This window comes from Eleutherodactylus coqui, chromosome 6 (genome assembly GCF_035609145.1).
Source record: "Eleutherodactylus coqui strain aEleCoq1 chromosome 6, aEleCoq1.hap1, whole genome shotgun sequence".
Lineage (NCBI taxonomy): Eukaryota > Metazoa > Chordata > Amphibia > Anura > Eleutherodactylidae > Eleutherodactylus > Eleutherodactylus coqui.
The window spans coordinates 91,510,770-91,536,591 of record NC_089842.1 but is presented as its reverse complement, the minus strand read 5'-3'; the positions used below and the strand labels follow the sequence as shown (position 1 = coordinate 91,536,591).

The following is a 25,822-nucleotide window of genomic DNA, read 5'->3' as shown; positions in this document are numbered from 1 at the left end:
GGGCTCTCCGCTCTGCTAATGAAACCAGACTGAGCGCCCCTTTAATTCGAACTTCTCATTCCCGCCTCCAAGACTTCTCCAGAGCAGCACCGGTCCTCTGGAACGCACTACCAAAGGCTACCCGAGCAATCCAGGACTCGCAGAACTTCAGGCGTGCTCTAAAAACGCACCTCTTCAGGGAGGCATACCGCATTCCCTAAACAAACCTCTCTGTACTCCGCCTGATAACATGCTCCCTGACCTACTGACTGCAATCCCTGCTAGCCATCATAAACCGCTCCTGCAGTCACACCGTTTCTGCCGTCACACGGCTAAATGTCTGACCATTGTCTATGTGTATAGCATCGCTCACTCTCCACCTCGCCATACTGTGCACATCTCCAGCCCCTTTACCCTCTGTATCACCCCATTACTTGGAGTATGTAAGCTCGTTGGAGCAGGACCCTCACCCCTATTGTTTCCATCAACTGATTACTATATGTAACCGTGGTTCTGTAATGTTTGTATTTTGTCTTTCTGTATTCCCCCTGTCTATGTAAGCGCTGCGGAATATGTTGGCGCTATACAAATAAAGATTATTATTATTATTATTATTTGCTTGCAGTCCCATGTAAAACCCCAGATGTGGTATCACGACAAACTCTGCTCTGCTACATCTGTTCTTCCAAACCACAGTTATGCTTTTAATCATTCTGTGCGAGAAATATCATGATTACTGCTTTTTGTTGTGTTCGTGATCCTGCAGCCACGTCTGTTGTGCGGTATCACTAGTTCTCACTGGTACCGCTGCAGAAGGAGGAAATGGAGATAAACAGCAAAGGGGGGATCCCCAGGGTCATGTGACTTCCAGCAAGAGCCAGAAACGCTGAACTAATTATAAAGTGCTCGTCTGCCGATTGTGATGCCTTACAACAGAAGCAACAGCCAGAGGTTTTACTGTGCAGAATCAGACAGGGCAGGAGACAATTACATTGTATAAAAGTTATATGCTTCTTAAGAAAGAAGTTTTATATGTTTTGCGTCTTCTATTATGGTGTCTTCTTTTGATTTCAACATGCAATCTAAAATGGTATGAAGGTGCAGAGATAGCAGCCATATCTAGGTCCCCATTCTCTGATGATACATAAGAGACAGCAGCTGTGTAGCTGGAGGTAGAATGACCTCCATAGATCTCATACAGAGTCACTATGTACGACTGAATTTCACCCATTACATGGTGGTGGGCCAAGGTATAGCTTTTACACAAAATTCTCCAAACCTATGACCTTCACTTCTGCATTTTCTAGCTTTTTTTTGTTATAGGAGCACAACTGTAAGAAGAAATGAGAAACCAGATGGTCCATTTAAAAAGGGTTGTCTGGTTTAGAAAAACTACCTTTTGAGTTAATAGAAGGCAACTCTGTAGTGGGGTGTTTGGTTGTTTTTCTGTTTTGCACAGGTGTATGTTCCTGTGCCTTTAATGTTGATACAGGAGTCTTGGGGAATGGCTGCCTCTGGCGGGATGCCACAGAATGGAAACCAAAAGTGGGTAGTGCATGCTGGAGGCAAAAGAAAAAATTGTGTGTGGAGAAGATCGGTGAGAATTTCGTACCCTATGGCATTGTGTGAGTGAAGGAAAGAAATTGTTGGCCAACTCCAAAAGTTTCCCGAGCCTTCTGTTACTCCATTGGCTGCTGGAGAATCATCCCTGGAGGTAGCTCTTGAGTCAGAGGCTGTGTAATACCCGAAATGTGGGCAGATTTTAAAATAAGCCATAAAGGACTTTTTAAGAACTTTCTGTAATTCCCAGTTCCCAGGCTTAAAACTGAGAGAATGAACTTTAACTGCCTCTTTCCCAGGGACTCTGTTTGGGATTTTGGCCTGGATATGGCCTTTTGCTATACTTCTCAGCTTTCAGTGTTCTTATTAAAGTTGAATGAGCATCATAGTTGGTCAGAAAATGTTTCTGACTCACCCTTGAAGCCCTTGGTATACTACTGTGCCTCATCCCTAATACTGTGGTTTCCATGGTCAGCCAAAGCTTGACCTAGAATGGCCTGATCCTGGTCACAAGAGCCCCATGATGTTGATGTTAACACATGAGGATAAGGCCACAATGTCTCCCATCATGACTCAGGCTATAACCCCAATTGATTGAAACCTCCAATTCCCAGAAAAGGCCCAGACTGTCTTCTCGCCCCAACCTCCTCCGATTGGTGATACTGCTAGTGCAAGATCCTATCCATCTCTGCATGCCTCTGCTTTATTAGCTAGAACAGAGAGCGTCTACAAGAGGGTCTGTGCTATGGAGGACCCAACAGGTCCGGGCATAACATGGACAGTCTACTGATGTCAATGGGAACTGTCTAATGCTTACATTTTCTGGTCTACAGGAAAATTGAGCTGCACATTGCTGAATATTCCAACAGTAAGGCATATTGTAATCAGCTTACTGTTTGGGGACATGTTTAACTATAAGTATGTAAGGGGTGGCGGTTGGTAAACCTTATCCTCGCCCTTATGAAAAAGGACTGTTTAAAACTTGTTATCTTGAAACAATCGTGTATCAACCACAAGTAATGAAAGAATCTGAGGAAGGCACTTTTCCTCTGTTGTACCCCAGCAAAAGAGGAAAATGAAGAACAATTCTATTTTTTAGCATATGTTTACAACATGATGTTCACATCTCAAAAAGTGCTTACGCGATTCCACTCTCCAGTAGATTATTAGTCACATAGCCAATAACTAACAATGTATTGTGGATTTGAAACATGTAATAACTTTAAGAGATGTGCAAATCATGTTTTAAACGTATACTAAAAAGTAAGGATTGTTTTTAGTCTTCTTCTGGTACTGGAGTAGCAATATTGTTTTTGAGCTTGCATAGCATGTTATACTGTATTGTGCCGCACAATGTCTGTGCAGCTTTTTGTCTGAGATCTAGTGGACTTGGCAGCCTGCGGTACATGGTGGCGCCGCCAAATCCTGGCAGTGTAGTTAGGCAGTAGGACTGGTTATTTTTATTTTTTTTTCGCTGCCAGCTTGTAGAAGGAGGTCCCTGCAAGTACATGGGCCCAGGAGAACCCAACACTGATACAAGTACATGCATTGTGATATTAAAGCACTGTGCCACAACCCTGGAACGAGGGGGCAAAAGGGAGTGTATGTAGGACAATGTTTTGGCACCAGGATCGGGAGTGCAGGGAGATTGCAAGAAGTGTCTGAAGAACCTGTTCGCCTATGAGAATTGTAAGTCTAGGCTTGACCATCATGGCAGTAGCAGGAGCTAGAGGCCGGAACAAGCGACGCTGTGCCTGTGGTGAGCCTTCTGAAACAAAGACCCTGTGGGAGCACAAAGACCTCTGCCCTAATGAAGAACCTCACCGCAGACTGTTCCAGTTACTAGAAGAGTTCGGCAAGTTACAAATGCTGCATTTGATCACCAAATGTTATGTGCCTTTAAGTGTTCAGCAACCATTAAGTGTATTGTGCCACTGATTGTGAACTATACAGTTTTGTATTGCACCACCATTGTGACAAATAAGTAAAAAAAGGATCTCAGCTGACTTTAAAGGAGAACTAGCCGCTACTTAGCCAGCCTTTAGAAGAATTGAAGTTGACATTTCTCCAGAACAGTGTTTTCTAAACTCCTTTCCATGATTTGTGGGATATGCTATAGAGAGAACACCTGTGGCAATGTTTGATGCACTGACAATAATTTAATCACCTTTACAGTATTATGGGAATCCTGACAACCTAATCTGTTGAGGGTTCGCGAGGACTGGAGTTTGAGGAATACTGTTCTAGAAGCTCTGGGTGTGCTGTATAGTATTGTAGCCATACAAACCACTCTAGCCAACTGAAACATGATGATTGTGATACTCATGGTTTCGGGGTCAATCAATGGCTTAGTCTAGACATGATCACATAGTTATTAATCAGCCAAATGTACATAATAAAGTCTGACCTTTTATAGCCTGTTAAAGAGCAAAGTAAGCCTAGAATCTACAATATTGTAAGATACACAACTGCCAATACCACTGGCTGCAGCCCAGTAATCATGCCATGTAGCTGGGGCTTTCCTGCCCTTGCATTCACCTTTGATCATCCAGACTTGATAAATCATGTTAGTAGGAGTTCTAAAAGAATTTCAAAAAGATACAAGTGTCTTACGTAATCATATTTTAAATTGTCATGTTCATGCAGCAAAAAGTTATAGATGGTTGTAGACTGAAAACTCACTTTCAAATACTCTATTATGCTGTTCTGAGTTAACCGAGGGAGGTGCATTGTCCAGAACCCTAATCTAGAGCATCTTGACATGTCCACACATTAAACCACTGATTTCAATGAACTGTAAAATGATTGATTTTCTCTGCAGTGGCACTGCACGAGAACTGAACACGTACTGCCAAGTTCCTCCCCAGATTTCAGCTAACTGTTGTGGGTTACAGATAATTGTTGTGGGTTCCAGCAACGGGACACTTCCCCCTAATCAGCTTGATTTTGAGTGAATCATCAAATAAACAGTAGTTGAGAATAACAGACAACCATTTTCACTTTAATAGTCATGTGAGACATGTCAGAAGACAACATGGGAGGTATTCAATGGCGTGGGACCAATTTGGCCAACAACATACCCAAGCCTGATAACTACTAAAGGGTTCTGACAATTAACCATACTCCAAACCCCCTTTGTTAATACTAATGCTCAAAAAAACACCAATGCTTAGTGACTACAAAGTTTTCTTCAAGTGAACTTTCATTTTAAACTTAAAAGAAAAGTTCATGCCAAAAGGGAAGTCAACGGTCAACTCTATTCGCAAGTCAAAACGACAAGGAACCTATTTGTAAGTAGATATTGACAAGAAGTTGGACTCAGGTTTGATGAACCTATTCTGTAATTCAGACTGAAGCAACTACATGTACAAAAAGTTAATCCTAGATTCAGGGGACATGGGTGTGTTAAACCTTTGGGGTGGGGTAGCACTATTGCAACCTCCACCCAACACCAAGTCTTCCTTTTTAAAGTGAAACATGTTCTTTAAGAGCAATTTGCACAGGGGAAAATCTACCAAGTATTCACAAGCAAAATAAAGAACATTCCTCTTGCTTACCTGTCTGAGGTTGTTGAGTATATCTACATCTCTTCTCCCATGGTTTAGTAAACTGATCACTCGATGGGCTATTGATACATTTCCATGAACAACAGCAATATGCAATGCCCTAAAAAATAAAAAAATAAGCAAAAATGCATAAAAGAGGTTGGGGCAAAATCAAGAAGGGTGGAAAATCATCATTACTGGGAAAACTGTGAGAAGTCAACATGCCGTACCACTTTTCTAATAGAGCACTGCGTTTGAGAATCCAAGTGATTATCCATGAAAAAGACAGCACTTAACATAGTCAGATGTAACCGAGATAAGAAGATGGTAGATTGGAAGCAAGAGAACAATCCAGTACACAATAAATCTAATCTATGAAATATTGGGGCAATTTGTAAACACTAACTAATATTGGCCCCAGCTGTTCACTCAACGGAGATCCATCTTTCTATTGCTAGACGTGTTCTTCAGTGACTGGGGATAGGAAGCCCACATACACTAAACAGGGCCAATATGGTACACTAAAGAGAAAAATGGTGAATGCAAATCTGGAGCATAGCTGAGTTTGTCATAATAAACATATGCAAGTTTTGCACAGGACTGCTGGTAGACCCACTACTATACATATTTAAGCTATGATAGTGCACATTTATTCATTCCTTACTACATTTGTGGATTACATCTATGCACTAGCATGAGCTAAACTGCAGAACCAGATATAACCTGTAACCAAGATCATGCAAATTCACAATGGTTAACATTTTAACATTTTACAGCCAGTGGCCACCATTCTGTAGTTGAGTAGGACAATGATAAAACTGAATTCCAGTATCATGGTTCTTGGCATCAATTACCATTGACATGGTTTGACTCTGGTAGAAAGTTTCAATAATTCCATGATTTCTCTAATGTCATTGGTGCACAATGGTATCTACAGCAGCCAAGACCTGTAGAGCTACAGACAGAGGTTGAGGAGCTACGTGTGGCTTCTGTGCCACTGTTTGGGGGAAATTGATAGGTATAATATAGTAAGCAAGATTTGTTCCTTCAGAATCTATTAATGTGTAAAGAACATAACTAGCCTTGGGTAGACATGTACTGAGACCCATGGCTGAGACTACTGGTATAACCTCACCTGGTTTGGTGACACAACCTCATGGGAGATGATTGACTGGTTAAATATCTTTAAGCACTGGCCCACCACTATGCTCTATGGTGGATGGAATTACCTCCTCAGATATCAAGCCCTTGGACACTGTCCAATTGACCAAACACTCAGCCTGACCCCTGGTTGAGATCAGCCAACACCCTTTCCTGTTATCTGCTTCAAGAATGCTTTAAAGCTGAAGATTCCCTTACTAATACAAGTTTTTGCTAATCTTAGGTTATTGAACTTTTATGGCAGATCATTGCAAACTTTTGGTTGGAATTTCCCTTCGCATTCATGTAAATGCTCCTGTTGCAAAAATAACACCAGTAAATAAACAATTCAAAACTTTCCAAATATGGACATCTAGGTCTACATCTGAGGTTTATGTAGCAAATGTATGTGTAAGTAATGGTAGTACAGCTGCTAGGCATGCAAGTTTATGTTCCTGTCACAGTAAGATATAGAGAGTAGACAATGGAGGAGGGCATGCACAGGCTGGGGGGAAAGATGGAGGGGGGGGGGAAGTTAGATATGTGTCAGTTTTAGGAAGTGGACAGATTTCACAGAAAAGGTTCTTACTATAAAGTGAAACTTAAGACTTGAGGGGGTGAAGATGAGGAGATGAGCACTGACGTCATCTAAAGATACAAATACAGATAGAGGAGGCTTCCATGCAACATCTGAGTGCAGATTAGTATTGAAAGCATGGAAACTGACAGACATGAGATAGATAGACATTAGAGATGAGCGAGCGTACTCGCTATGGGCAAATACTCAAGCGAGTATTGCGTTTTGCGAGTACCTGCCCGCTCGTCTCAAAAGATTCGCATGCCGGCGGGGGAGAGCGGTGAGTTGCGGGAGTGAGCACAGGGGGGAGAGAGAGAGATCTCCCCCCGTTCCTCCCCGCCCCCCAAGACAGCACCCGAATCTTTTGAGACGAGCCGGCAGGTACTCACAAAAGGCAATACTCGCTCGAGTATTGGCCCTTAGCGAGTACGCTCGCTCATCTCTAATAGACATCTTTTTTTTTTCCATTTTTCATTCCCAGTTTTCAAAAGAAAAACAAAAAATCATAAAACGTATTATTTTTTCGGCAACACAGCTGTATAAGGGCTTGTTTTTTGTGGGACAAGTTGTATTTTTCAATGCTACCATTTAGGCTACTCTCACGCATAATACACAGCACTAAAGCTCCATGTATTTCAATGGGACCTCTCACACTAACGTTTTTTGCACCACGTATTTTACGCATGCAAAATCACACACAGCGTGTCCAATTTTTGGCGTTTCAGCGCATATTACACACTCTAAATCGCTAATTGAAATTAATGGGGTGCATAAAGAAACACGCAGTAAATATGCAATTACATGTGCAATACTATGTTTTACTGCGTTTTTTATGCAGGTTACTTTGCCGCCAGGAGGGGGAAAAAAAAGTTATGACATCATCAGCTTGCTTGCCTGTGTTGTTATGGTGCAAAAATACGCAAGCAAACGCACACAAAAACATAGCTCTGCACGCAGTAAAAAACAATGCATTTTTACAGATGCTTGTGTGAGTGGCCTAAGGGTACCATATAATGTGTTGTCAAAATTCATAGTACAGTGAAATGGAGAAAAACGCAATTTTGCCATTTTTTGGACGGCTTGTTTTTTCGGTGTTCATGGTGCAGTAAAAATGACATGTTATCTTTAATCTGTTGGTCAATATGATTAAGGCAGTGCCAAATGTATATTTTTTAGTTCTACTACTTGAAAAAAAAAAAATAAACATTTTCTCACCATATTTTGACCCCCATAATTTTACATTTCGATCAATTGGAAAGCGCGAGGGCTCATTTTTTGCAGAGCGACCTGTATCTTTTTTTTGGTACATTTGACTTTTTAATTTCCTTTTATTCCATTTTTTCTTGGAGACAAGATGACTAAAAAGCACAATTCTGGCAATGTGTATTTTTCTCTGATGGCATTCACCATGCAGGATAAACAATTTCATATTTTGATAAATTGTATTTTTGTGCAATTTTTTAAATATGAAAACTGAAAACATGAGGGTTTTTTTAAGCTTTCTATATTTTTTATCAAATAAACTAATTAAAAAACCTAGCAATGTTATTTTTAGTCCCCGTAAGCAACTTAAACTAGCAATAGGCAGAGATTAATAGGAGGATATCCATGGCAGGCCTGGGGGCCTTCACAAGGCCCCATGTTGCCTTAATAAAAAAATAGTATTCCACGATATTGTCATAAACGGCCATTCGGGAGACAGAGGGAGTCCCCTCCCTCTGTCAGACCATTTAAATTGCCACTGTCAGTATTAACAGCCGAGCCCACTCTATTTGCAGTGGGTGTCAGCTGAGATAGCAGCATCTAAGTGGTGAAACAGCCGAGATCAGAGTTATCTGCATTATCTGAGATCTGAGTTTTCTCAGCTGACACCCACTGTGAATAGAGCGCGCTCTGCACACTGGCACTCGGCATCCACAATATATGTACAGTGAATATTGGTAAAGTATTAATTGGCTTTAATGTGTGTCTTAAATAGAGAAATTAGATTGTGAGCCTCAATGGGATCACAGACTAACGCAAAGGATGATAATCTGTATAGAGTGTGATTGAACATGTTGGTGCTACCCAAGCAACAAGAAACGTTTTTCTATAAAACCTTGTTCCAGAGGTGGAGTGGCCATAGATTCCATCTGAAAAAATCCTGGTGGGCCAGTGCTTACGCTCTTGAATAAAAACAAAAAACAGCTAATTACACCCCCCCACACACACACCCGGCTGCAGCTAGCTGTGTTGCTCCTGTCCCTTGCTGAGTATAACAGGATTCCTAGAGACCAAGCCATGAACAGGCTGCGGTGATGTCATGGCACAGCAGTGCTTACAGATATTGAGTTAAGGCAGAGGGCCACCATAATTCCCACAGCCAACCACTGTAGTTTATATTGACAAACTGTTCCTGTTTGCTATAATGTTAAAGTATTGAGTGCCTCTCTATGAGAAGACCTGAGCTTGCGTAGGACGTTGGACTGCATTACGACTCACCATGTCCAATTTGTAGCACTGAAGCACATCTCCTACCGAGCCCTTGGTTACAACTACCTATTCCTCCCTCCATAATGGGCAACATTTCAAATACAGAATCATGCAAGAAACTGACAGGCTGAGTGTAACTAGGTGTTTGGCCATAGCTTGACTTCCAGTCTATGGTTGGCCACCTATTCTTTATGCTCAGCCCAATAAACTGCTTCCCTGTGTATATGACTAATAAAATAATGTAGGGGATCAACTAACTGGCCACCTTTAAGTTGCGTACTAAAAATTGGAGTTTTCAGTGTTAGGGCTCATTTACAGGGAAAGGTGATTGCTCATAAATCACTCAAAACGGCTGCCTGAGTGATAATTTTGAGCAATCACTTTGCATAAGCTCTTAAGTAGCTAATTAGCTACTTAAGAGTTTATCAGCGTGTAAATGAAGGCGGACGCAGTATGCAGAAGACAGCAGGAGAGCAGTCATCTGCATACAGCTGCTTTATTCTTGGAGCTATCAGCTGGCATCCTGCTGAGCTGATAGCTCGGAGAACAGTAGTAGTGCTGACAGCTGCTTTGTTTTTGGAGCTATCGCTGGGAGCTCTGAGCAGGATACCAGGTGAAAGAACAGTATCAGCGGTATCCTGCTAAGAACTCAGTATGGCGCTGATAAGAGTCATCACTGACTTTTAGCTTGCTAAAAGTAAGCGATGAACGAATAGTGCACGATAGCCGCTCATTTAGACACAGCGATTATCGTTCAGAAGATGGCTTTTGATCGAATTTTGAGCGCTAATCGTTTTGTCTAAATGGGCCTTAAGTTTTATGTGCTCCTTGTATTTAGCAGTTATTGTACTGTTATATATAGCTATTAAACTACAGATTTGACCAGCAATGCTAGTTACTTGAACTACGCTTGGTCTCTAACCTTGTGTACCGAACTCTGCTTATATTTGACTATGGCTGCCTCTCCCATTGGATTCCAGACCCAAGATCCAACATCGTTACAAAAGGGGACATAAACCACTGGGGCACCACAGCCAATTCATTTATCTGATTAGTCTGGATCTTGCTAGGATATCCTGGATCTTGCTAGGATCCTCCACTCTTGTGAGTGGGGATCCCATGATGGAAGTCCATGTGCAAAAGGCTGCTGATGCTACCAAGGCAACTCCAGAGCAAGCACAATATTAATATAACTACAACAGCCTTACATTCTTTACATTAAAGGGGTTATATCAAGATTTCAAGTTATTCCCTATCCACAAGATGGGGAATAAGCTGCTGACTGGTAAGGGTCTCAAGAACAGGGTTCCTGTGTCTACCCCTGCCTGTCACTACGGAGGTCGCTTCTTTCCCCACAGTGATGTCAGAATGAATGGAGCACTGGCAGAGTGGCTGGCGCTCCATTAACTTCAATGGGGCTGATGGAAATACTTGTGCGTTTGCTGCTTGGGTGTCTCGGCAATCCACTGAAAGTAAATGGATTTAACTGGATTCAGTTTCCTCTTCACTGCGCGGGAGTGCTGTAACCCCACTGTAAGGAGGAAACGTGGTTCCCGCTCTCAAGATAGGCAGGGGTCTCAGTGGTGAGGCCCTTACTGATCAGCAAGTTATCCCCTATCCTACGGATAGGGGATAACTTGAAATCTTGGTACAACCTCTTTAAGGTGCATTTAGCTAAAATTACAGAAGCCCCTTAAGAGAAGTATGTAGTACACATGCCAGACGAAGAAATTATTTGCAGTTCAGATAAGCAGAAAGGGGAATAAAGTGGAGTTTCGGAGGCCCTTACGTGTCTCCATCTTCATCTGGTTGGGTAGCAGCAATGAGGTCAGCCTGGAGGTCTGTGTCTGTAGGAACAAAGGTTGTGTGATATGGTGCCGCCATGAGTCTCAGGAGGGGCGATTCCATAACTGCAGGGCCAGAAGTTGGGTACAAGGGTAATGTGGATGGGATGCATGCAGTATTCCCTGCAAACAAAAACAAAACGTACATCAACAAAAAAATTAAATTAATGATGATTGCATCATGCGCTAATCTTGTTTTTATGAATGAATGCAGGCTCGCAGAAGGGTAGAACCTAATTCAGTCCCACAATTAGTGCACATACAAAATTCCCCAACAGATGTCAGAACAGGAAACGCTAGCAATAAAGATAATTTGGCTTATCCTTCCTGGCACAATAACCCAAGAAGATAAATAAGATTGGTTTATTCAGTCTTACTTGTGAGAGACTTTAATTGATGTTAACATGCTATGTATACTGGGTAGCATGTTCAAATCAATGGGAAAATGTGGTCATGTCCTTTCCTTATGTGCTTTGCAATTGTTTTACTTAAAGTGACTTTCCAGTCATGGACAAACAAATATTGAGACATCTATTTTCTGACTACCTAATGCACAGTGTGCATTAGTATGCATTATTAGTCTAACACACTACACATTGTTTTGATTGGCCAGTGAGGCCCATTGAGCAGTACTGACCAGTCAGAGAAGCATGTGCTGTAGGGTCTTAAGGCCCATTTAACACTTTATCAGCTTCAATTGCATGTAAAGGGGCCTCCAGGTCTGAGCTCTGCACAGCTCTATTGAGTCTCGTATGGGCTGTCGGCAGAATACAATGTAATCTCCGACTCCCGTGCAGAACACAGTTTGCAGTCCCTATTCTCTCTCTCCGGCTGAACGATGGATTTTAAGCTTACTGGATTTAAATCATCGTTCAACCGAAGAGTGAAGGATGGCAGCTCATATGCCAGCATTTGAATGAATTTTGAGCGCTAATCATTGCATGTAAACGGGCTTTTAGCCAACTGATGCATACTAATGCACTGTGTGCAGCAGGTGTCAAAAAAGTGTTGCCGCCATCTTTGTTTGTACAGAACTGGGGGGTCGTTTTAACTTTAATTGAGAAGTAAATGTCAAAGCTCAAACTAGAATTGATGCAAGTACCACCAAGAAGTCATAATTTGAGAATATCATCCATAGAAAACTTCTTCACTCACCATAAGGCCTCTGTCAGACGAGCGTTTTTTAATTCATGAATAGGTGCGCTAAAAAAACAACTCTATCAAAACCAATGCTTTCCAATGAAAACAGTCACATGGCCATTTTTCAGAGGTACTAAATAATCCCACGTGTAAAAGATAGGACGTGGTCCTGATGCAATGACCATACTTATATTACCTAATGAAATCCTGAAAACATGACCCGTTGATGGTACTTAAGTACTGGTCTAGAAGATTGGTCTATATCAAGCCTTCATATTATTTATCTCCCAAAGGTCATTTTTTCAGGATTTCCCCCAGTAAGATCAGTTCGGGTTCATGTTGAACCAACCTTTAAGCAAAGTTCCACATGAAATAGGGTTCTACTGGTTCGGCTCGCTTAACATTAGTCAGTGAAAAAGGTATTGCCATAGGTGTACTCTCCATGGGATATTTTACTCTAAACTAACCATAAACATATCAAGCCTTCAAAAGAGCCATATGACATGAATATGTGAGACTTGGTTGACTTAGTAACTTAACCATCAAACCATCAGATGGCATTTGTTCATTGTCACTATGTGCACTTGCTTTTGTTTTGGACATTGAGGGGATTTTCCAACATATTCCCTTTGGACTCCTAGTAACCATGTAAAAGCGTGGAACGTTTACTGGCTTTTCAGAAAGCAGGAGCTGGTTTTCCCCGTTGTTCCTGCATATTTATCTGATACAAATAGCTTATTCTTTGCAGAAATACAGTAAGTCTCTTCCCAAGTTCTTCATGTGACTGAATAATGACGTTCTATTGGTGAAATGGCATTATATCAGTGATATCTAGCCATATATATACATACACACACACATTAAGAGAATCCGTTAGCCAATGAGTTACAGTCAACTAAAAGTCAATACTAGAATTACGTAGTAAATACGGAGGTGAGACTGGATGTGCCCAAGCCATGGGCCTGCTAAAAATCACAGTTCCAAATAGCTATGTCTGATTCATGGAGTTCCATTTCATCTGTTTTGGGGATATAGTTAATAGTTGTCTGGCCTACATTAGGAGACTTATTTGTGATATCCTGTATACAATATATTACCATAATGGGAAGCTAAGAAGATGTCTCCTGCAGGGTCCTAACATGGGATTCAGGTACATAAACAATGCAGTGCAAAGTATATCTCCCTCCACAGTCACAACCTTATTGTAAACCCGAGCAGTGAGAAGGAGGAAAACATTTACAAATAAAAAGGGAGACCTTCCTCCCTGTGATAAGATCCAGTCCTTTTTTGTAATATAGAAGAACACATGGATGTCACATATGATCATGTGATTGGCTGAGCTCTGTGACCAATCACAGGCAGCGCTCAACTGTCATTCAATGAATGGCTGAGCGCTGCCTGTGATTGGCTAAGCACTCAGCCAATTAGACGCAGCGCTTTTAGCAGACGGGGATTTTAAATCACCGCCTGCTGAAAGAATTTCTTTACATTGAGGGGACCCAAGCGGCTAGACATGCCTGAGCCCGGCAGCGGCAGAGAGGTAAGTATAGATTTAAAAAATTTTTTTACTACAACTAGGGATGATTTTCAGGGAAGGGCTTATATTTAAAGCCCTTCCCTGAAAATCACTGTGGGGGCTGCCAGCTTATACTCGAGTTAATAAGTTTTCCCAGTTTTTTGTGCTAAATCTAAGTGCTTCGGCTTATATTCGGGTTGGCTTATACTTGAGAATATACGATAAGTCCTATAAAAAAACAATGTCTTAACTGGAATGTGATGGTGGTAAAGAGTTGCACTTTGAGACAACTTTTCTCATTATTTGCCACAGCTACAGGAGTTTCTTAGGATAGGCCATTAATCTTCGGTCATAATGGTCCAGTTTCCGAGACATCTACCGATCAGCACAATAAATGGTTTGCATTGGTGGCCATGCCTGGTACCACAGCTCATCCCATTCAAGTAAATAGGCCAAGCTACAGTATCAGGCACAGCCACCACCAGATCAGACATTATTGGGCCATTTTAACAATAGGCCATCAATATTTCAATCCTGGACAATCCCTTCAAGCTTCTTATATACTTATCAGAATAATGTTGGTGGATTCTACCAATATCAGTGGGTCTGCCAACAATCCTATGTGTTTAGGGGCTTCTGAATGTCTCCTGATGCTCAATCTGAGAAAGGGGGAACCAAGAGTCAAGCATGCTGAATATCAAAAATTCCAATAGTTTGAGATAGGCCAGACACTTCTGCCATTGGCTTGCTCCCCTAACAGAGCATGCATGTTTATAGGGAAGTCAAGGATGATAGCTGTAAGCCACTTGTTCAGCCAACAGTTATTGTAGGAGTATGAATGGCTTTAGTTAGCTTAAAGATGGACAGCACAATTACCATGGGTTCAAAAATCAATGTTACAGGCGCTGAATAGTATGAAGATTACAAGCACTGCACTCAAGAAGCGTATTTCATCCTTCTACTATAGATAATTATGAGAAACAACAAATTACAATACAAAAGCAGAAACATGACTATACTGAATACAACAGGCACTCTTGCGATGTGCATCCCCAGTCTTTTATGGGAAGCTTGTTACAGTAATGCCAGCTCTGGAAACCACCTGAATTTTCTAGGCTTTCCATATTTTCCCGGACTTTAATGAAGATTAATGAAGAGTTAACACCAATACTTGTTCGCACATGCAATCTGACCAAGATGATACACAGGGTTGGATTAACATAAAGGCAGAGGCGTTTCAGTAATGAATACAGTAAATGGACAGGGCAGTTGGACCTTTGCTTTAGTAATTTTATCAGTATACTTTACCAATGCCTGAGAGAATATGTTTCTATATATAATATTTATACATCTCTACAAACGGAACTTATGCACAAAAATACCATTGGGATCAAGAGCAAATTTGCCCAGTAGGCCAAGGTTATGTGCCAACTCAATTGTAAGCACTGAGGATAATGACCTCGAAAACATTCATATAAAAAGGCGACAAGGACCTAGGATGACTTTCAAAAGACTAATACAAAAATTACATCTTTTTTTTAGTCATTTAATATGGTTTGATACACTCATGGTCAAAAAAGAAAAAAATCAAGCACCTTGAGTTGTATTGATCTTGTATATCTGGACTTCTCTAAAGCATTTAACACTGTGTTGCATAATAGGCTAATTTATAAAATGAGACAGCTCGGATTGGGTGAAAACGCATTTATCTGGGTAAAGAATTGGCTCAGAAATAGAAATCAGAGGGCGGTAATAAATGGTTTGTACTCTGATTGGGCCACTGTCGCTAGTGGGGTGCCACAGGGCTCAGTATTAGGCCTCATTCTGTTCAATATATTTATCAACGACCTGATAGAGGGGATGCACAGCAAAATATCAATATTTGAAGATGACACAAAATTATACAATATAATCAATGCAACGGAGGACAAGGTACGACTACAAACGGACCTAGATAAGCTGGGGGCTTGGGCAGAAAACATATGTTCACCACTTTGCATAGTTCTCTGCGTTACCCAGGAAACACCATGGGGAGGTAACCATGCAACGTTTCCTTTATATAAAATGACATCAGGAAGTGAGAGATTTAGATTACGTACATAAAATTTGGACACTAATTCTTTTGCGCTTAGAATTGAATAATCGAGTTGGGACCCATTAACTTTTCATATTTATGACACAATCAATGCTTGTGCCAAATTTCATGTTTCTATGACATTGGGAAGTGAGAGAATTAGATTATGTACGTAAAATGTGAACGCTAATTCTTTTGCGCATAGAATTGAATAATGGAGTTGGGACCCATTAGCTTTTCCTATTTATGACATAATCAATGCTCATGCCAAATTTCCCGTTTCTATGACACCGGAAAGTGAGAAAATTAAATTCCGCATGTAAAATTTTGACGCTAATTCTTTTGCGCATAGAATTGAATAATGGAGTTGGGACCCATTAGCTTTTCCTATTTATGACATAATCAATGCTCCTGCCAAATTTCCCATTTCTATGACACCGGAAAGTGAAAAAATTACATTCCGCACGTAAAATTTCGACGCCAATTCTTTTGCGCTAGAATTGAATAACCGAGTTGGGACCTATGAACTTTTCCTATTTATGACATAATCAATGCTCGTGCCAAATTTTACGTTTCTATGACACCGGGAAGTGAGAGAATTAGATTTCGTACGTAAAATTTGGACGCTAATTCTTTTGCACATAGAATTGATTAATCGAGTTGGGACCTATTAACTTTTCCTATTTATGACCTAACCAATGCTCGTGCCAAATTTCCCATTTCTATGACACCGGAAAGTGAGAAAATTAGATTCCGTACATAAAATTTGGACGCTAATTCTTTTGCGCATAGAATTGATTAATCGAGTTGGGACCTATTAACTTTTCCTATTTATGACATATTCAATGCGCGTGCCAAATTTTAAGTTTCTAGGTCATTGGGAAGTGAGAGATTTAGATTATGTACGTTAAATTTCGACGCCAATTCTTTTGCGCTAGAATTGAATAAACGAGTTGGGACCCAATTACTTTTCCTATTTTGGAGATAATCTATGCTTGTGCCAAAATTCATGTTTCTACGACATCGGGAAGTTGGAGAACTTTTGGCGAGTCAGTCAGTCAGTCAGTGAGTCAGTGAGTCAGTCAGTGAGTCAGTGAGTCAGTCAGTCAGTAAATGAGTCAGTGAGGGCTTTCGTCTTTATATATATAGATGGGGTACTGCTAGGCAAAAGCGATATGGAAAAAGACCTGGGGGTACTAGTGGATTGTAGACTAAACAGGAGTAACCAATGCCAGTCAGCTGCTGCAAAAGCTAATAGAGTCTTGGGGTGCATTAAAGAGGTATGGGGGCGAAGGACGAGAACATTATCCTCCCACTATATAAGGCACTTGTCAGGCCCCATATGGAATACCGCATACAGTTCTGGTCACCGGAGCTCAGGAAAGATGTTACAGTGCTTGAGGGGGTTCAAAGAAGGGCAACTAAACTAATACATGAAATGACGGGACTGGGATACCCAGAGAGGCTATCCAAATTGGGATTATTTACTCTAGAAAAAAGACGGCTAAGGGGCAACCAAATAACTCAAAGGAACACATGTGTCTGCAGGATGTCCTGAATATATCACTGAGCTGTCATTGTCCCTCGTACCACCACTACTAGTGGGGACCGACTGTTGTATGTGATGACCCCGTAGACTACAACACTAGTAGTGGGGGCAATGTGCGGCTCCGCAGTAAAAGCAGGAGTGATACCCCTAGGTCTCCAGATAGGATCATGACAATCAGTGTTCAAACTAAACCTGGATTCGTCACTGAAGACAGCCCAGTTCTACTCCGTAACAGTCCAGTTTCATCATTCAAAACTCCACTGCAAACAGAGACGACAGTGATGTCAAAGGCAGTACATGGATTGGGCGCTGTGAGACCAAATGTCCTTCAGTTGCATTGTAGACGCATGTGTGCATGTGTGTATGTATGCTTCAAAATCAAATGACTTCCGTGAAAGAGTATATATATGTATACTTGTTATAGTGAGGGCGGCTACATTGAACCCGTCAGTGTGAAGCATACTGTTGTGATAAGGGATTTTAAACAGTGGGAAAGGCTAATATAGACTAATACTATCAGCACTATTATGTGAAAGATACCAAGTAACGGTAGACATGTGGTAAACATTTTAAGCTGCTGTGTTGATTCTTTCGGTCATTGTTGACTGCTGTATTTGAAAAGTCATTTATGCCAAACGATAGACCTGCATCCCATCAATGAAAGCCTAGACAAGGTCCCAGATCCACTGATAGTTTCATCTGAATTGTCCTTATAACTTAGGTGAGAACCTTTACAAACCAACCATGAACGACAAGTGGTTTGCAAAATAGCTGGAAATCCCTAAACTCACTCAACTTTTTATAAAAAGAGCGGCTTCAGATGAGCGTATGCTTAAATACGCTTCCCTCAGTGCAACGTATATGTGCAGTGAACAAAGTTGATGTGCACGGAACTCTCCCTGCCCTTATTTAAAAGGCTATTTGGCCTAATGAGGTCCAGATGTTCTTTAATGGAATTGCGCAGTGTATTGTGCATTTGTGCACCTCCCATAGACTTCCGTGGGAACCCTTGGTGCACAAGTGTGCACAAAAATCGAGCAGGTCCAATTTTTTTTCTGTGCGCACAAAAAAAGAAGATGAGGACAAACCCATTAAAATCAATGAGTTCCATTCTCTGCATACTGTGCGCGTATATTTTGCGTGAGCAAATACATCCGTCCAATGAAGTCCTAAGGGAGCGTTCACACAGAGCCGATATGCTGCAGGTTTTGTTGTGGATTTTGGTTCAGATCTGCAGCAGATTTCTATCCTTCAAATTAAACCCAAATAAAAATATGACATCTACTGCAGATCAGTGCCAAGAATATGTGACAAAATCTGCAGCCGAGCACCCCGGGTCAAGATGTGCACTATACAAGGATGTTCTGAAGAGGATGTACACTCAAAGTAGTATAAAACTGCAAAGAGTTGTAAATCTGTAGGAGCACCAAGTTTAAACATGACCCTTCCCCCCAAAAAGTGTACTGATCTTGGATGTGTCCTGTTCTCCACGGACTAGCGCGAATTTGGCCGCTGAATCTTCTGAATGATAAACTGATGTTCAGACCTGGAGGTCCGAGTGGCAAGATATACCGTATTACAAAGTGTCAGCACATCATAAGCCCTGAAACTCTATTGGCTCAGTCCCAGTAAATCCATTTAAAGGACAATGCCAGACTCATATATTAATTAGAACTATGATTCATGAAGACTTAATGTCCCCAAACAGATTGTTATGTTCTGTCATCATGATGCATCTTGCTTCTTTTCTTAAGAATGCATACAGAAGTAAAACTGAAACTATAGAATAATGCTACCATATGAATAAGACATCAGGTCATGGTGAGATAGGTTCAGATTGCAGTGACTAAGGGCTCATGTCCACGGGCAAAATATGCATTGGGATGCATTGACCACCCGCGGGTAGATAAATACCCGCGGATCGTCAATAAAAGGGATTTAAAAAAAAATGGAGCATGAAAAAATCTGGACCATGCTCCATTTTCATGCGGGTCTCCCGCGGGGACGGCTCCCGCGGGCTTCTATTGAAGCCTATGGAAGCCGTCCGGATCCGCGGGAGACCTAAAATAGGAATTTAAAGTATTTACCATCCGGCGCGGGCGGGGAAGGTCAGCTGTTCCTCACGGCCGCATCTTCCTTGCTTCGGCTCGGCGGATGTGCCCGGCGCATGCGCGCGGCACGTCGGCGACGTGCCGGCGACGTGCCGCCGGCGTCAGGAATTCATCCGCCGGCCGAAAATGAAGATCCGGCCGTGAGAAACAGCTGATCTTCTCCGCCCGCGCCGGATGGTAAATACTTTTAAATTCTTATTTTCGGCGCTCATGTCCGCGGGGCAGGAGGGACCCGCTGCAGATTCTCCATGGAGAATCTGCAGCGGATCTGATTTTCCCCGTGGACATGAGGCCTTAGACTTTACCCTGCCTTATCTGATAAGGAAAGCACAGCAATGCTCAGTCTGGTCTGGAGAATGTGTAGACACAATGAAAACAACATAGCACTTCATGCAAGAGTTGTCTGAGAGAATGGAGATGTAGACATTGTGCACAGTTGCAATGGACCCTGTACAGCTGCACAGAGACAGTCAGAATCACTGCAGTCCCAAATTAAGGGCACTTCAATGATATGGAAATCATTCTCCGATCACTATGTACACATTATGGTCACAGTGAAAATGACCAATTTATTTCAACATTGATTATCTCTACGATTAGATACTTTCATTAAGGCCCATTTACATGCAAAGATAATTCTTTCAAACGATTGAAAGATTTAAAGTTTTAGCGATCTTTTTGCATAAAGTGTTACTCTACACTAATGTCCATTAACAGTTTATCATTTTCATTTGCATGTAAATGAGCCTCCACAAGCTCTTTCTATAGCCCAGCATGTGACTAATCACATACCCTGCTGTTCAAACACCTGAATTGTTCTTGTCTGGGCTCCCAGCAGGTTACAATGTAATCTCCTGCCTTCCGCTCAAGAACGACGTCCAGACCCCTCTTGAATTCTTTAGTGAGTTCACCATCACCATGTTCTCTGGCAGAGTTCCGTAGTCTCACTGCTCTTAGGGCTAATGCGCGGTGTTTCACCACAGCTGTTAGGTTTTATTGAACCTGATAGCTCAATGTACACGCTGCGGAATTCCACAGTGGAATTCGGCAGTGTGAAATTACCCACGGACGGCTTCCATTGTAGTCAATGAAAGCAGCCCGTCACGCTATACTTCTGCTGTAGCACAGCGGAAGTATAGCGTGAATACGCTCCCCGCCCAACGCGTCATATGATGTTGCCGACACGTCATATAACACCGCAGGAGTGTCATGCGCTGTACTGCGCATGCGCGCTGGGGCGTCATGCGGGACTTCACGCAGCGGATACGGAGGTAAGTATGGGGTCTTTGGGGGGGAGGGGGCGCCGTGACGGACTCCATTGCGGTATTCCGCTTGCGGAGCCAGCCACTGCCGTGTGCATTAGGCCTTACAGTAAAGAATCCCCTTCTTTCTTGTTGAGGTTTCCAGCCTACACATCATAGAAAACATCTTTATTAGTATCTCCAAAGACAGAGATTTACCTTCTGTAGATAAAGCATTATTTCTTTCTGCTCTGCAAAGCTTTGTCTGATCACCATTTTAATTCGTAAAGCTTAGCTTGAAGTGGTGGTCATTAACAAAGCTGTCATGGTATATTGGGAGTTGTAGCTGCAAAGTTCTTGGAGAGCTTATATTGATGGGGCACTCTAGGAATTGTAGTTGGACAGATTCTGGTGGTTGGAGCATGATGGAAGTTGTAGCTACAGAGTTAGTGAAGAGCTTCTGATGGTAGGTCAAGGACATGTAGGAGTTGCACTTCTCCAGCTCCTGGTGGACTCATACTGGTCTGGCCACTTGCAAGTTCCAAAGCTCCAGGGGAGCTTGAGCTGGCCAAGACTGAGCATTGCAGTGGCATAGCCCCTAGTTAACCTGTCATGGTCAGGTCATGCTGGAAGTTGTCGAATGCACAGCTCTTGCCGAGTTTATGGCGGTTAGGCTATGCCAAGAATTGCAATTGCACGCTCCTGCATAGTGTGTGGTCATGATCAGGACATTGTTGGAGTTGCAGTTGCAGAGCTCTTGGAGAGCTTGTGTTGGTCAGTTCATGCTGGAAGTTGTAGATGCACAGTTCCAAGTTACCTTGTGGTGCACAACTTCTGAAAGACTTGTGCTGGTCAGGGTATGATTTAATTGTAGCTGTGGGTCAGAAGCGCCCCTCACAGACTAAGGGCTCCTGTCCACTGACAATGATTCGCCGCTGATAAATCGCCGTCAAATCACTCTGTCTGAAGCTTTCCATAGTGTTGCTATGGAAAGCGCAGCGCCGGCGTTCACAAGCAGAGAATCGTAGTGATTCTCCGCTCACGGGATTTAAATCGCGGCATGCCGCGATTCTCAGCAGTAAGTATCTGTTAGTAAGGCTCACTGCAGAGACCTGACAGGTCTCCCTCCCTCATCCCCAGCGGCGGAATATCGCTAGTGATATTCCGCCTTGGCCGTGGACAGGGGGCCTTAGCCAGAAACCTGCTGCACACTGAGGAGGGGCAATTACCCCGAAGCAGTCTGTCTGTGTATGGCTTTCTGGCTTGGTTTAATATTCCCAATCATTGTTAGACTCGTTATAAGACAATTTGATTTGAAGGAATGCTGCCATCCAATAGATGGCGCTGCAGAAGTATTTTTCCATCTTTCCTATTTGAATTGTAGCTGTGTAACACCTTAAAGGGGTTGTCCCGCGCCGAAACGGGTTTTTTTTTTTTTCAACCCCCCCCCGTTCGGCGCGAGACAACCCCGATGCAGGGACGTACAGAAAGCTCACCGGAGCGCTTACCTTAATCCCCGCGCTCCGGTGACTTCTATACTTACCTGTGAAGATGGCCGCCGGGATCCTCTGCCTCCGTGGACCGCAGGTCTTCTGTGCGGTCCATTGCCGATTCCAGCCTCCTGATTGGCTGGAATCGGCACGTGACGGGGCGGAGCTACACGGAGCTACACGGAGCCCCATAGAGAACAGGAGAAGACCTGGACTGCGCAAGCGCGGCTAATTTGGCCATCGGAGGGCGAAAATTAGTCGGCACCATGGAGACGAGGACGCTAGCAACGGAGCAGGTAAGTAAAAAACTTTTTATAACTTCTGTATGGCTCATAATTAATGCACAATGTATATTACAAAGTGCATTAATATGGCCATACAGAAGTGTATAGACCCACTTGCTGCCGCGGGACAACCCCTTTAAGAGCCACATGCTAATATCGGCTAACTTGAACAATTGCTGGAATTCCTAAGAAACTGAAAGCAAGTATTTCATGTTGCAATTCCCAATATGAATCCATATCCTGTTGAGAAATCTATTTCCAATGTATTCCAGGAACACAGACCTTGATGTAACATTACATAAACTTCTCAGCATGAGACATTATCCATCCAATCAGGAAGTGACGGCTAGCATTTCATGTAAATGACACAGGCAGATGTAGTTGACGACTCGCTTCCCATTTCCATTGAATAGTGTCCTCATATTGATGTGTTGTTAGGGAAGAAAAAACTAAAAGTTACATTTGACAAGTTAAAGAGATCTGGCTTTGACGAAGAAAAAACTGCAAGTATAGAACAGAATAAAGAGGATGTTATCTCCTTGAAGCTCCGTCCTGGGGACACTTCACACAATATATTAATAAACTGCAATATCAATAGCATACTTAAGGCCCATTTACACGAGCTGATGATCGCTAAAAGATCGCTCAAACGACATTTTGAGTGACGCCTTCGAGTGATCATTTTACATAAACGATTAAGTAGCTATTCAGCTACTTAATAGCAATTAAGTGTGCAAATAAAGCCTTAGCTGAATGCAGTGAATAGCCTGGGCTCTTATCTGCTTTCAGTTCCTCTGTTCTCCAGTGGAACACAATGCTATCAGCACTACCCATGGAGAACTGCTGATAAGGCTGACTGATGATTTTTAGGTTGGACTGAATTTAATAATCAGTTAGCAGTGCCTGAAATGCGCACGATGGGCACGCGTTTAGACGCGCCGATGATCGCTAAAATGATCTCCGAGTAGCGTTTTTTTAGCGCTCATCAGGTGGTGTAAATGGGCCTTAACGTGCAGTACAATGATCACCCGTAACATTAAAGCCACCAGCCTAATACTGTGTTGGTCCCCCTTGTGCCACCAGAACAGCTCTGAACTATCAGGGCATTGGCTTCACAAGACCCCCGAAGATACCTCTGGTATCTGAGAAAAAGATAATGACAGCTGCAGATCTTTTATGGGTCACCATCAACAGGATAAGTGATGAACATATAATTGGAGGGTCTCGTGTGACGCAGAGGGTTAAGGCAGCAAAAAGCAGTCCTTAGCTCTCGCTTATGACCTCAAGGTTGCAAGTTTAATCCCCGCTTGGTTCAGGTAGCCGGCTCAAGGTCGACTCAGCCTTTCATCCTTCTGAGGTCGGTAAAATGAGTACCCAGCTGGGGGTAATAAATAAAAATTAGTTGGTGCTATACAGATAACAAGTCCCTTCTCAAGCCCCTAATTGCCGGGGGTCCGACCACTCAGAGACAATGAGAGCTGTGGTTCCCAAGTGCCTTTTCTGAATGGGGTAGTAGTGCCTATGCTTGACCGCTGCTCTAGTCATTTCTATAGATATATAGGTTGTACCCCCAGCAATCATACATGTATCAGCTATCCTATGAAGACATGATAAATATTATTGAAGGACCAACTTCTTTAAGTCCTGTAAGCTGTGAGGCAGCATTATGTTTATTTTTCTAGCATCTTTAACAAGATGCCTGATAGAATTGTGACCTGGGAAATTTGGAAAACAAGTCAACATGTTTAACTCCTTATATTCATCAAACTATTCTTGAACAATTCCTGCAGTGTAGTCGGGCACATTATCCTGCTGAGAGAGGCTACTGCCATTGGGGAATAACGTTACCATGAAGGGGTAAACTTGGTCTGCAACAATGCTTAGGTAAGTGATAGACATCAAAGTAACATCCATATGACCCAAGGCTTCCCAGTAGAACACTACCCAGAGCATCACACTGCCTCCACCTCCATAGTACATCCTGGTACCATCTTTTTCCAATAAATGACCTACATGAATCATATTTTCTTTTATATCATGTGGATGGCTGGGTACATCAGACCAACACCCTTACGCTTTCGGAAATAGACAGGGGTCAGTATGGGCACTCTGACCAGTCTGGGGCTACGCAAACCCATACACAGCAAGCTGTAATGCACTCGAGGCCGCGGCGGAGGTAGCACCCTCCTGGGGCATCACCTCACAGAATGCAGGAAGGGGAGCACAATTTCATTAGGAAATATATACATCTTGGGGTTAAAGTAAAGGAAGGATGCTGAGACACTTTCAATACTGGGAGCATTATGGCATGGTCACACTTGTGAGAAAATTCTGTTGTTCAGCTCTGTTCTAGGACCAACTGCAAAAGCGCAAGTGGCGAGGCCAGCATATGTCAGACCCGAACAGCGGTGAACAAAATCCATTTAGAAATTCGGTGTCAATATGTACTCCAGCTTTTTGATGGATGTAATAACTCTGTATGCAGTGCGAATTTTTCTGATGTGTTCATGGACATCGTCGACAGACTCCGAAAGGATCCTCCGACACTGCTGTGAATTGTGTAAGGGGCACTAAGGGTAGCATGAAAAGCAAAATATGATCCAGGATAAAAGACCATCTTTATTAGGAACAACAAAAGGAGAAAAGCAGGCTCCTTATTTCCAAAAATCCATAAAATTGCAAATGGTAGGTACTGTGTAACACCATGTCTACGCCCAGACGCGTTTTCGAAACACACTTCTTTCTTGATCACATCTTTATTAGGCTCTGTTCACATCAGCGGGATTCGGTTTTCCTGCTCTGTTATAGGGGCAGTATAATGGAATCCATTGGCCGATCAGATATATCTTATGACATAATGGAATGGTGCCAAGTGGAGCTCATTGACTATAATGGGAGTTAGATTAGATCAATCTTTCTGGCATTTTCCAGGATGAAATAGTGCTACTTTGTCCAGGATTTAAACAGAATTCTGCTACAAACGCTCCAAACGCTGATGTGAACGATGCCTTAGAAAAATTAAAAGCCAGTGAAAAGCCTGAAAAATCACAACTCCTATGCATTTCAGACGTTCACACATCCCTAGTCACAGCACGACTATGAGTCTGAAACGCGTAGGTAGGCAATTTTTCAGGATTTTATTTGGACTTTTAATTTTGACTAATAAAGACAGACAATCTATTACCCTGAGTGCTCGATCATGTTTTGCTTTTTTATGTCATTGGATCAGAGTGGGATTCATGTACTAGGAATAAAAAGGTGGTACGAGGCGATGGCTGGTTTCTTTTTGTTTGTTGCAAT

The 25,822-nt window shown here is 42.4% G+C and overlaps 1 protein-coding gene across 1 annotated transcript in view; it reads right to left on the bottom strand.

The window, feature by feature from the left end:
* The window catches only part of BCL3 (BCL3 transcription coactivator), a 59,067-nt gene that overhangs the window by 23,573 nt on the left and 9,672 nt on the right, over positions 1–25,822 (bottom strand). Inside the window, exons 2-3 of the mRNA XM_066607169.1 lie at positions 11,063–11,240; positions 5,097–5,205 (exon numbers count right to left, since the gene is read on the bottom strand). Coding sequence (XP_066463266.1) covers positions 5,097–5,205; positions 11,063–11,240 — 287 coding nt within the window. The remainder of the gene's footprint in view (positions 1–5,096; positions 5,206–11,062; positions 11,241–25,822) is intronic.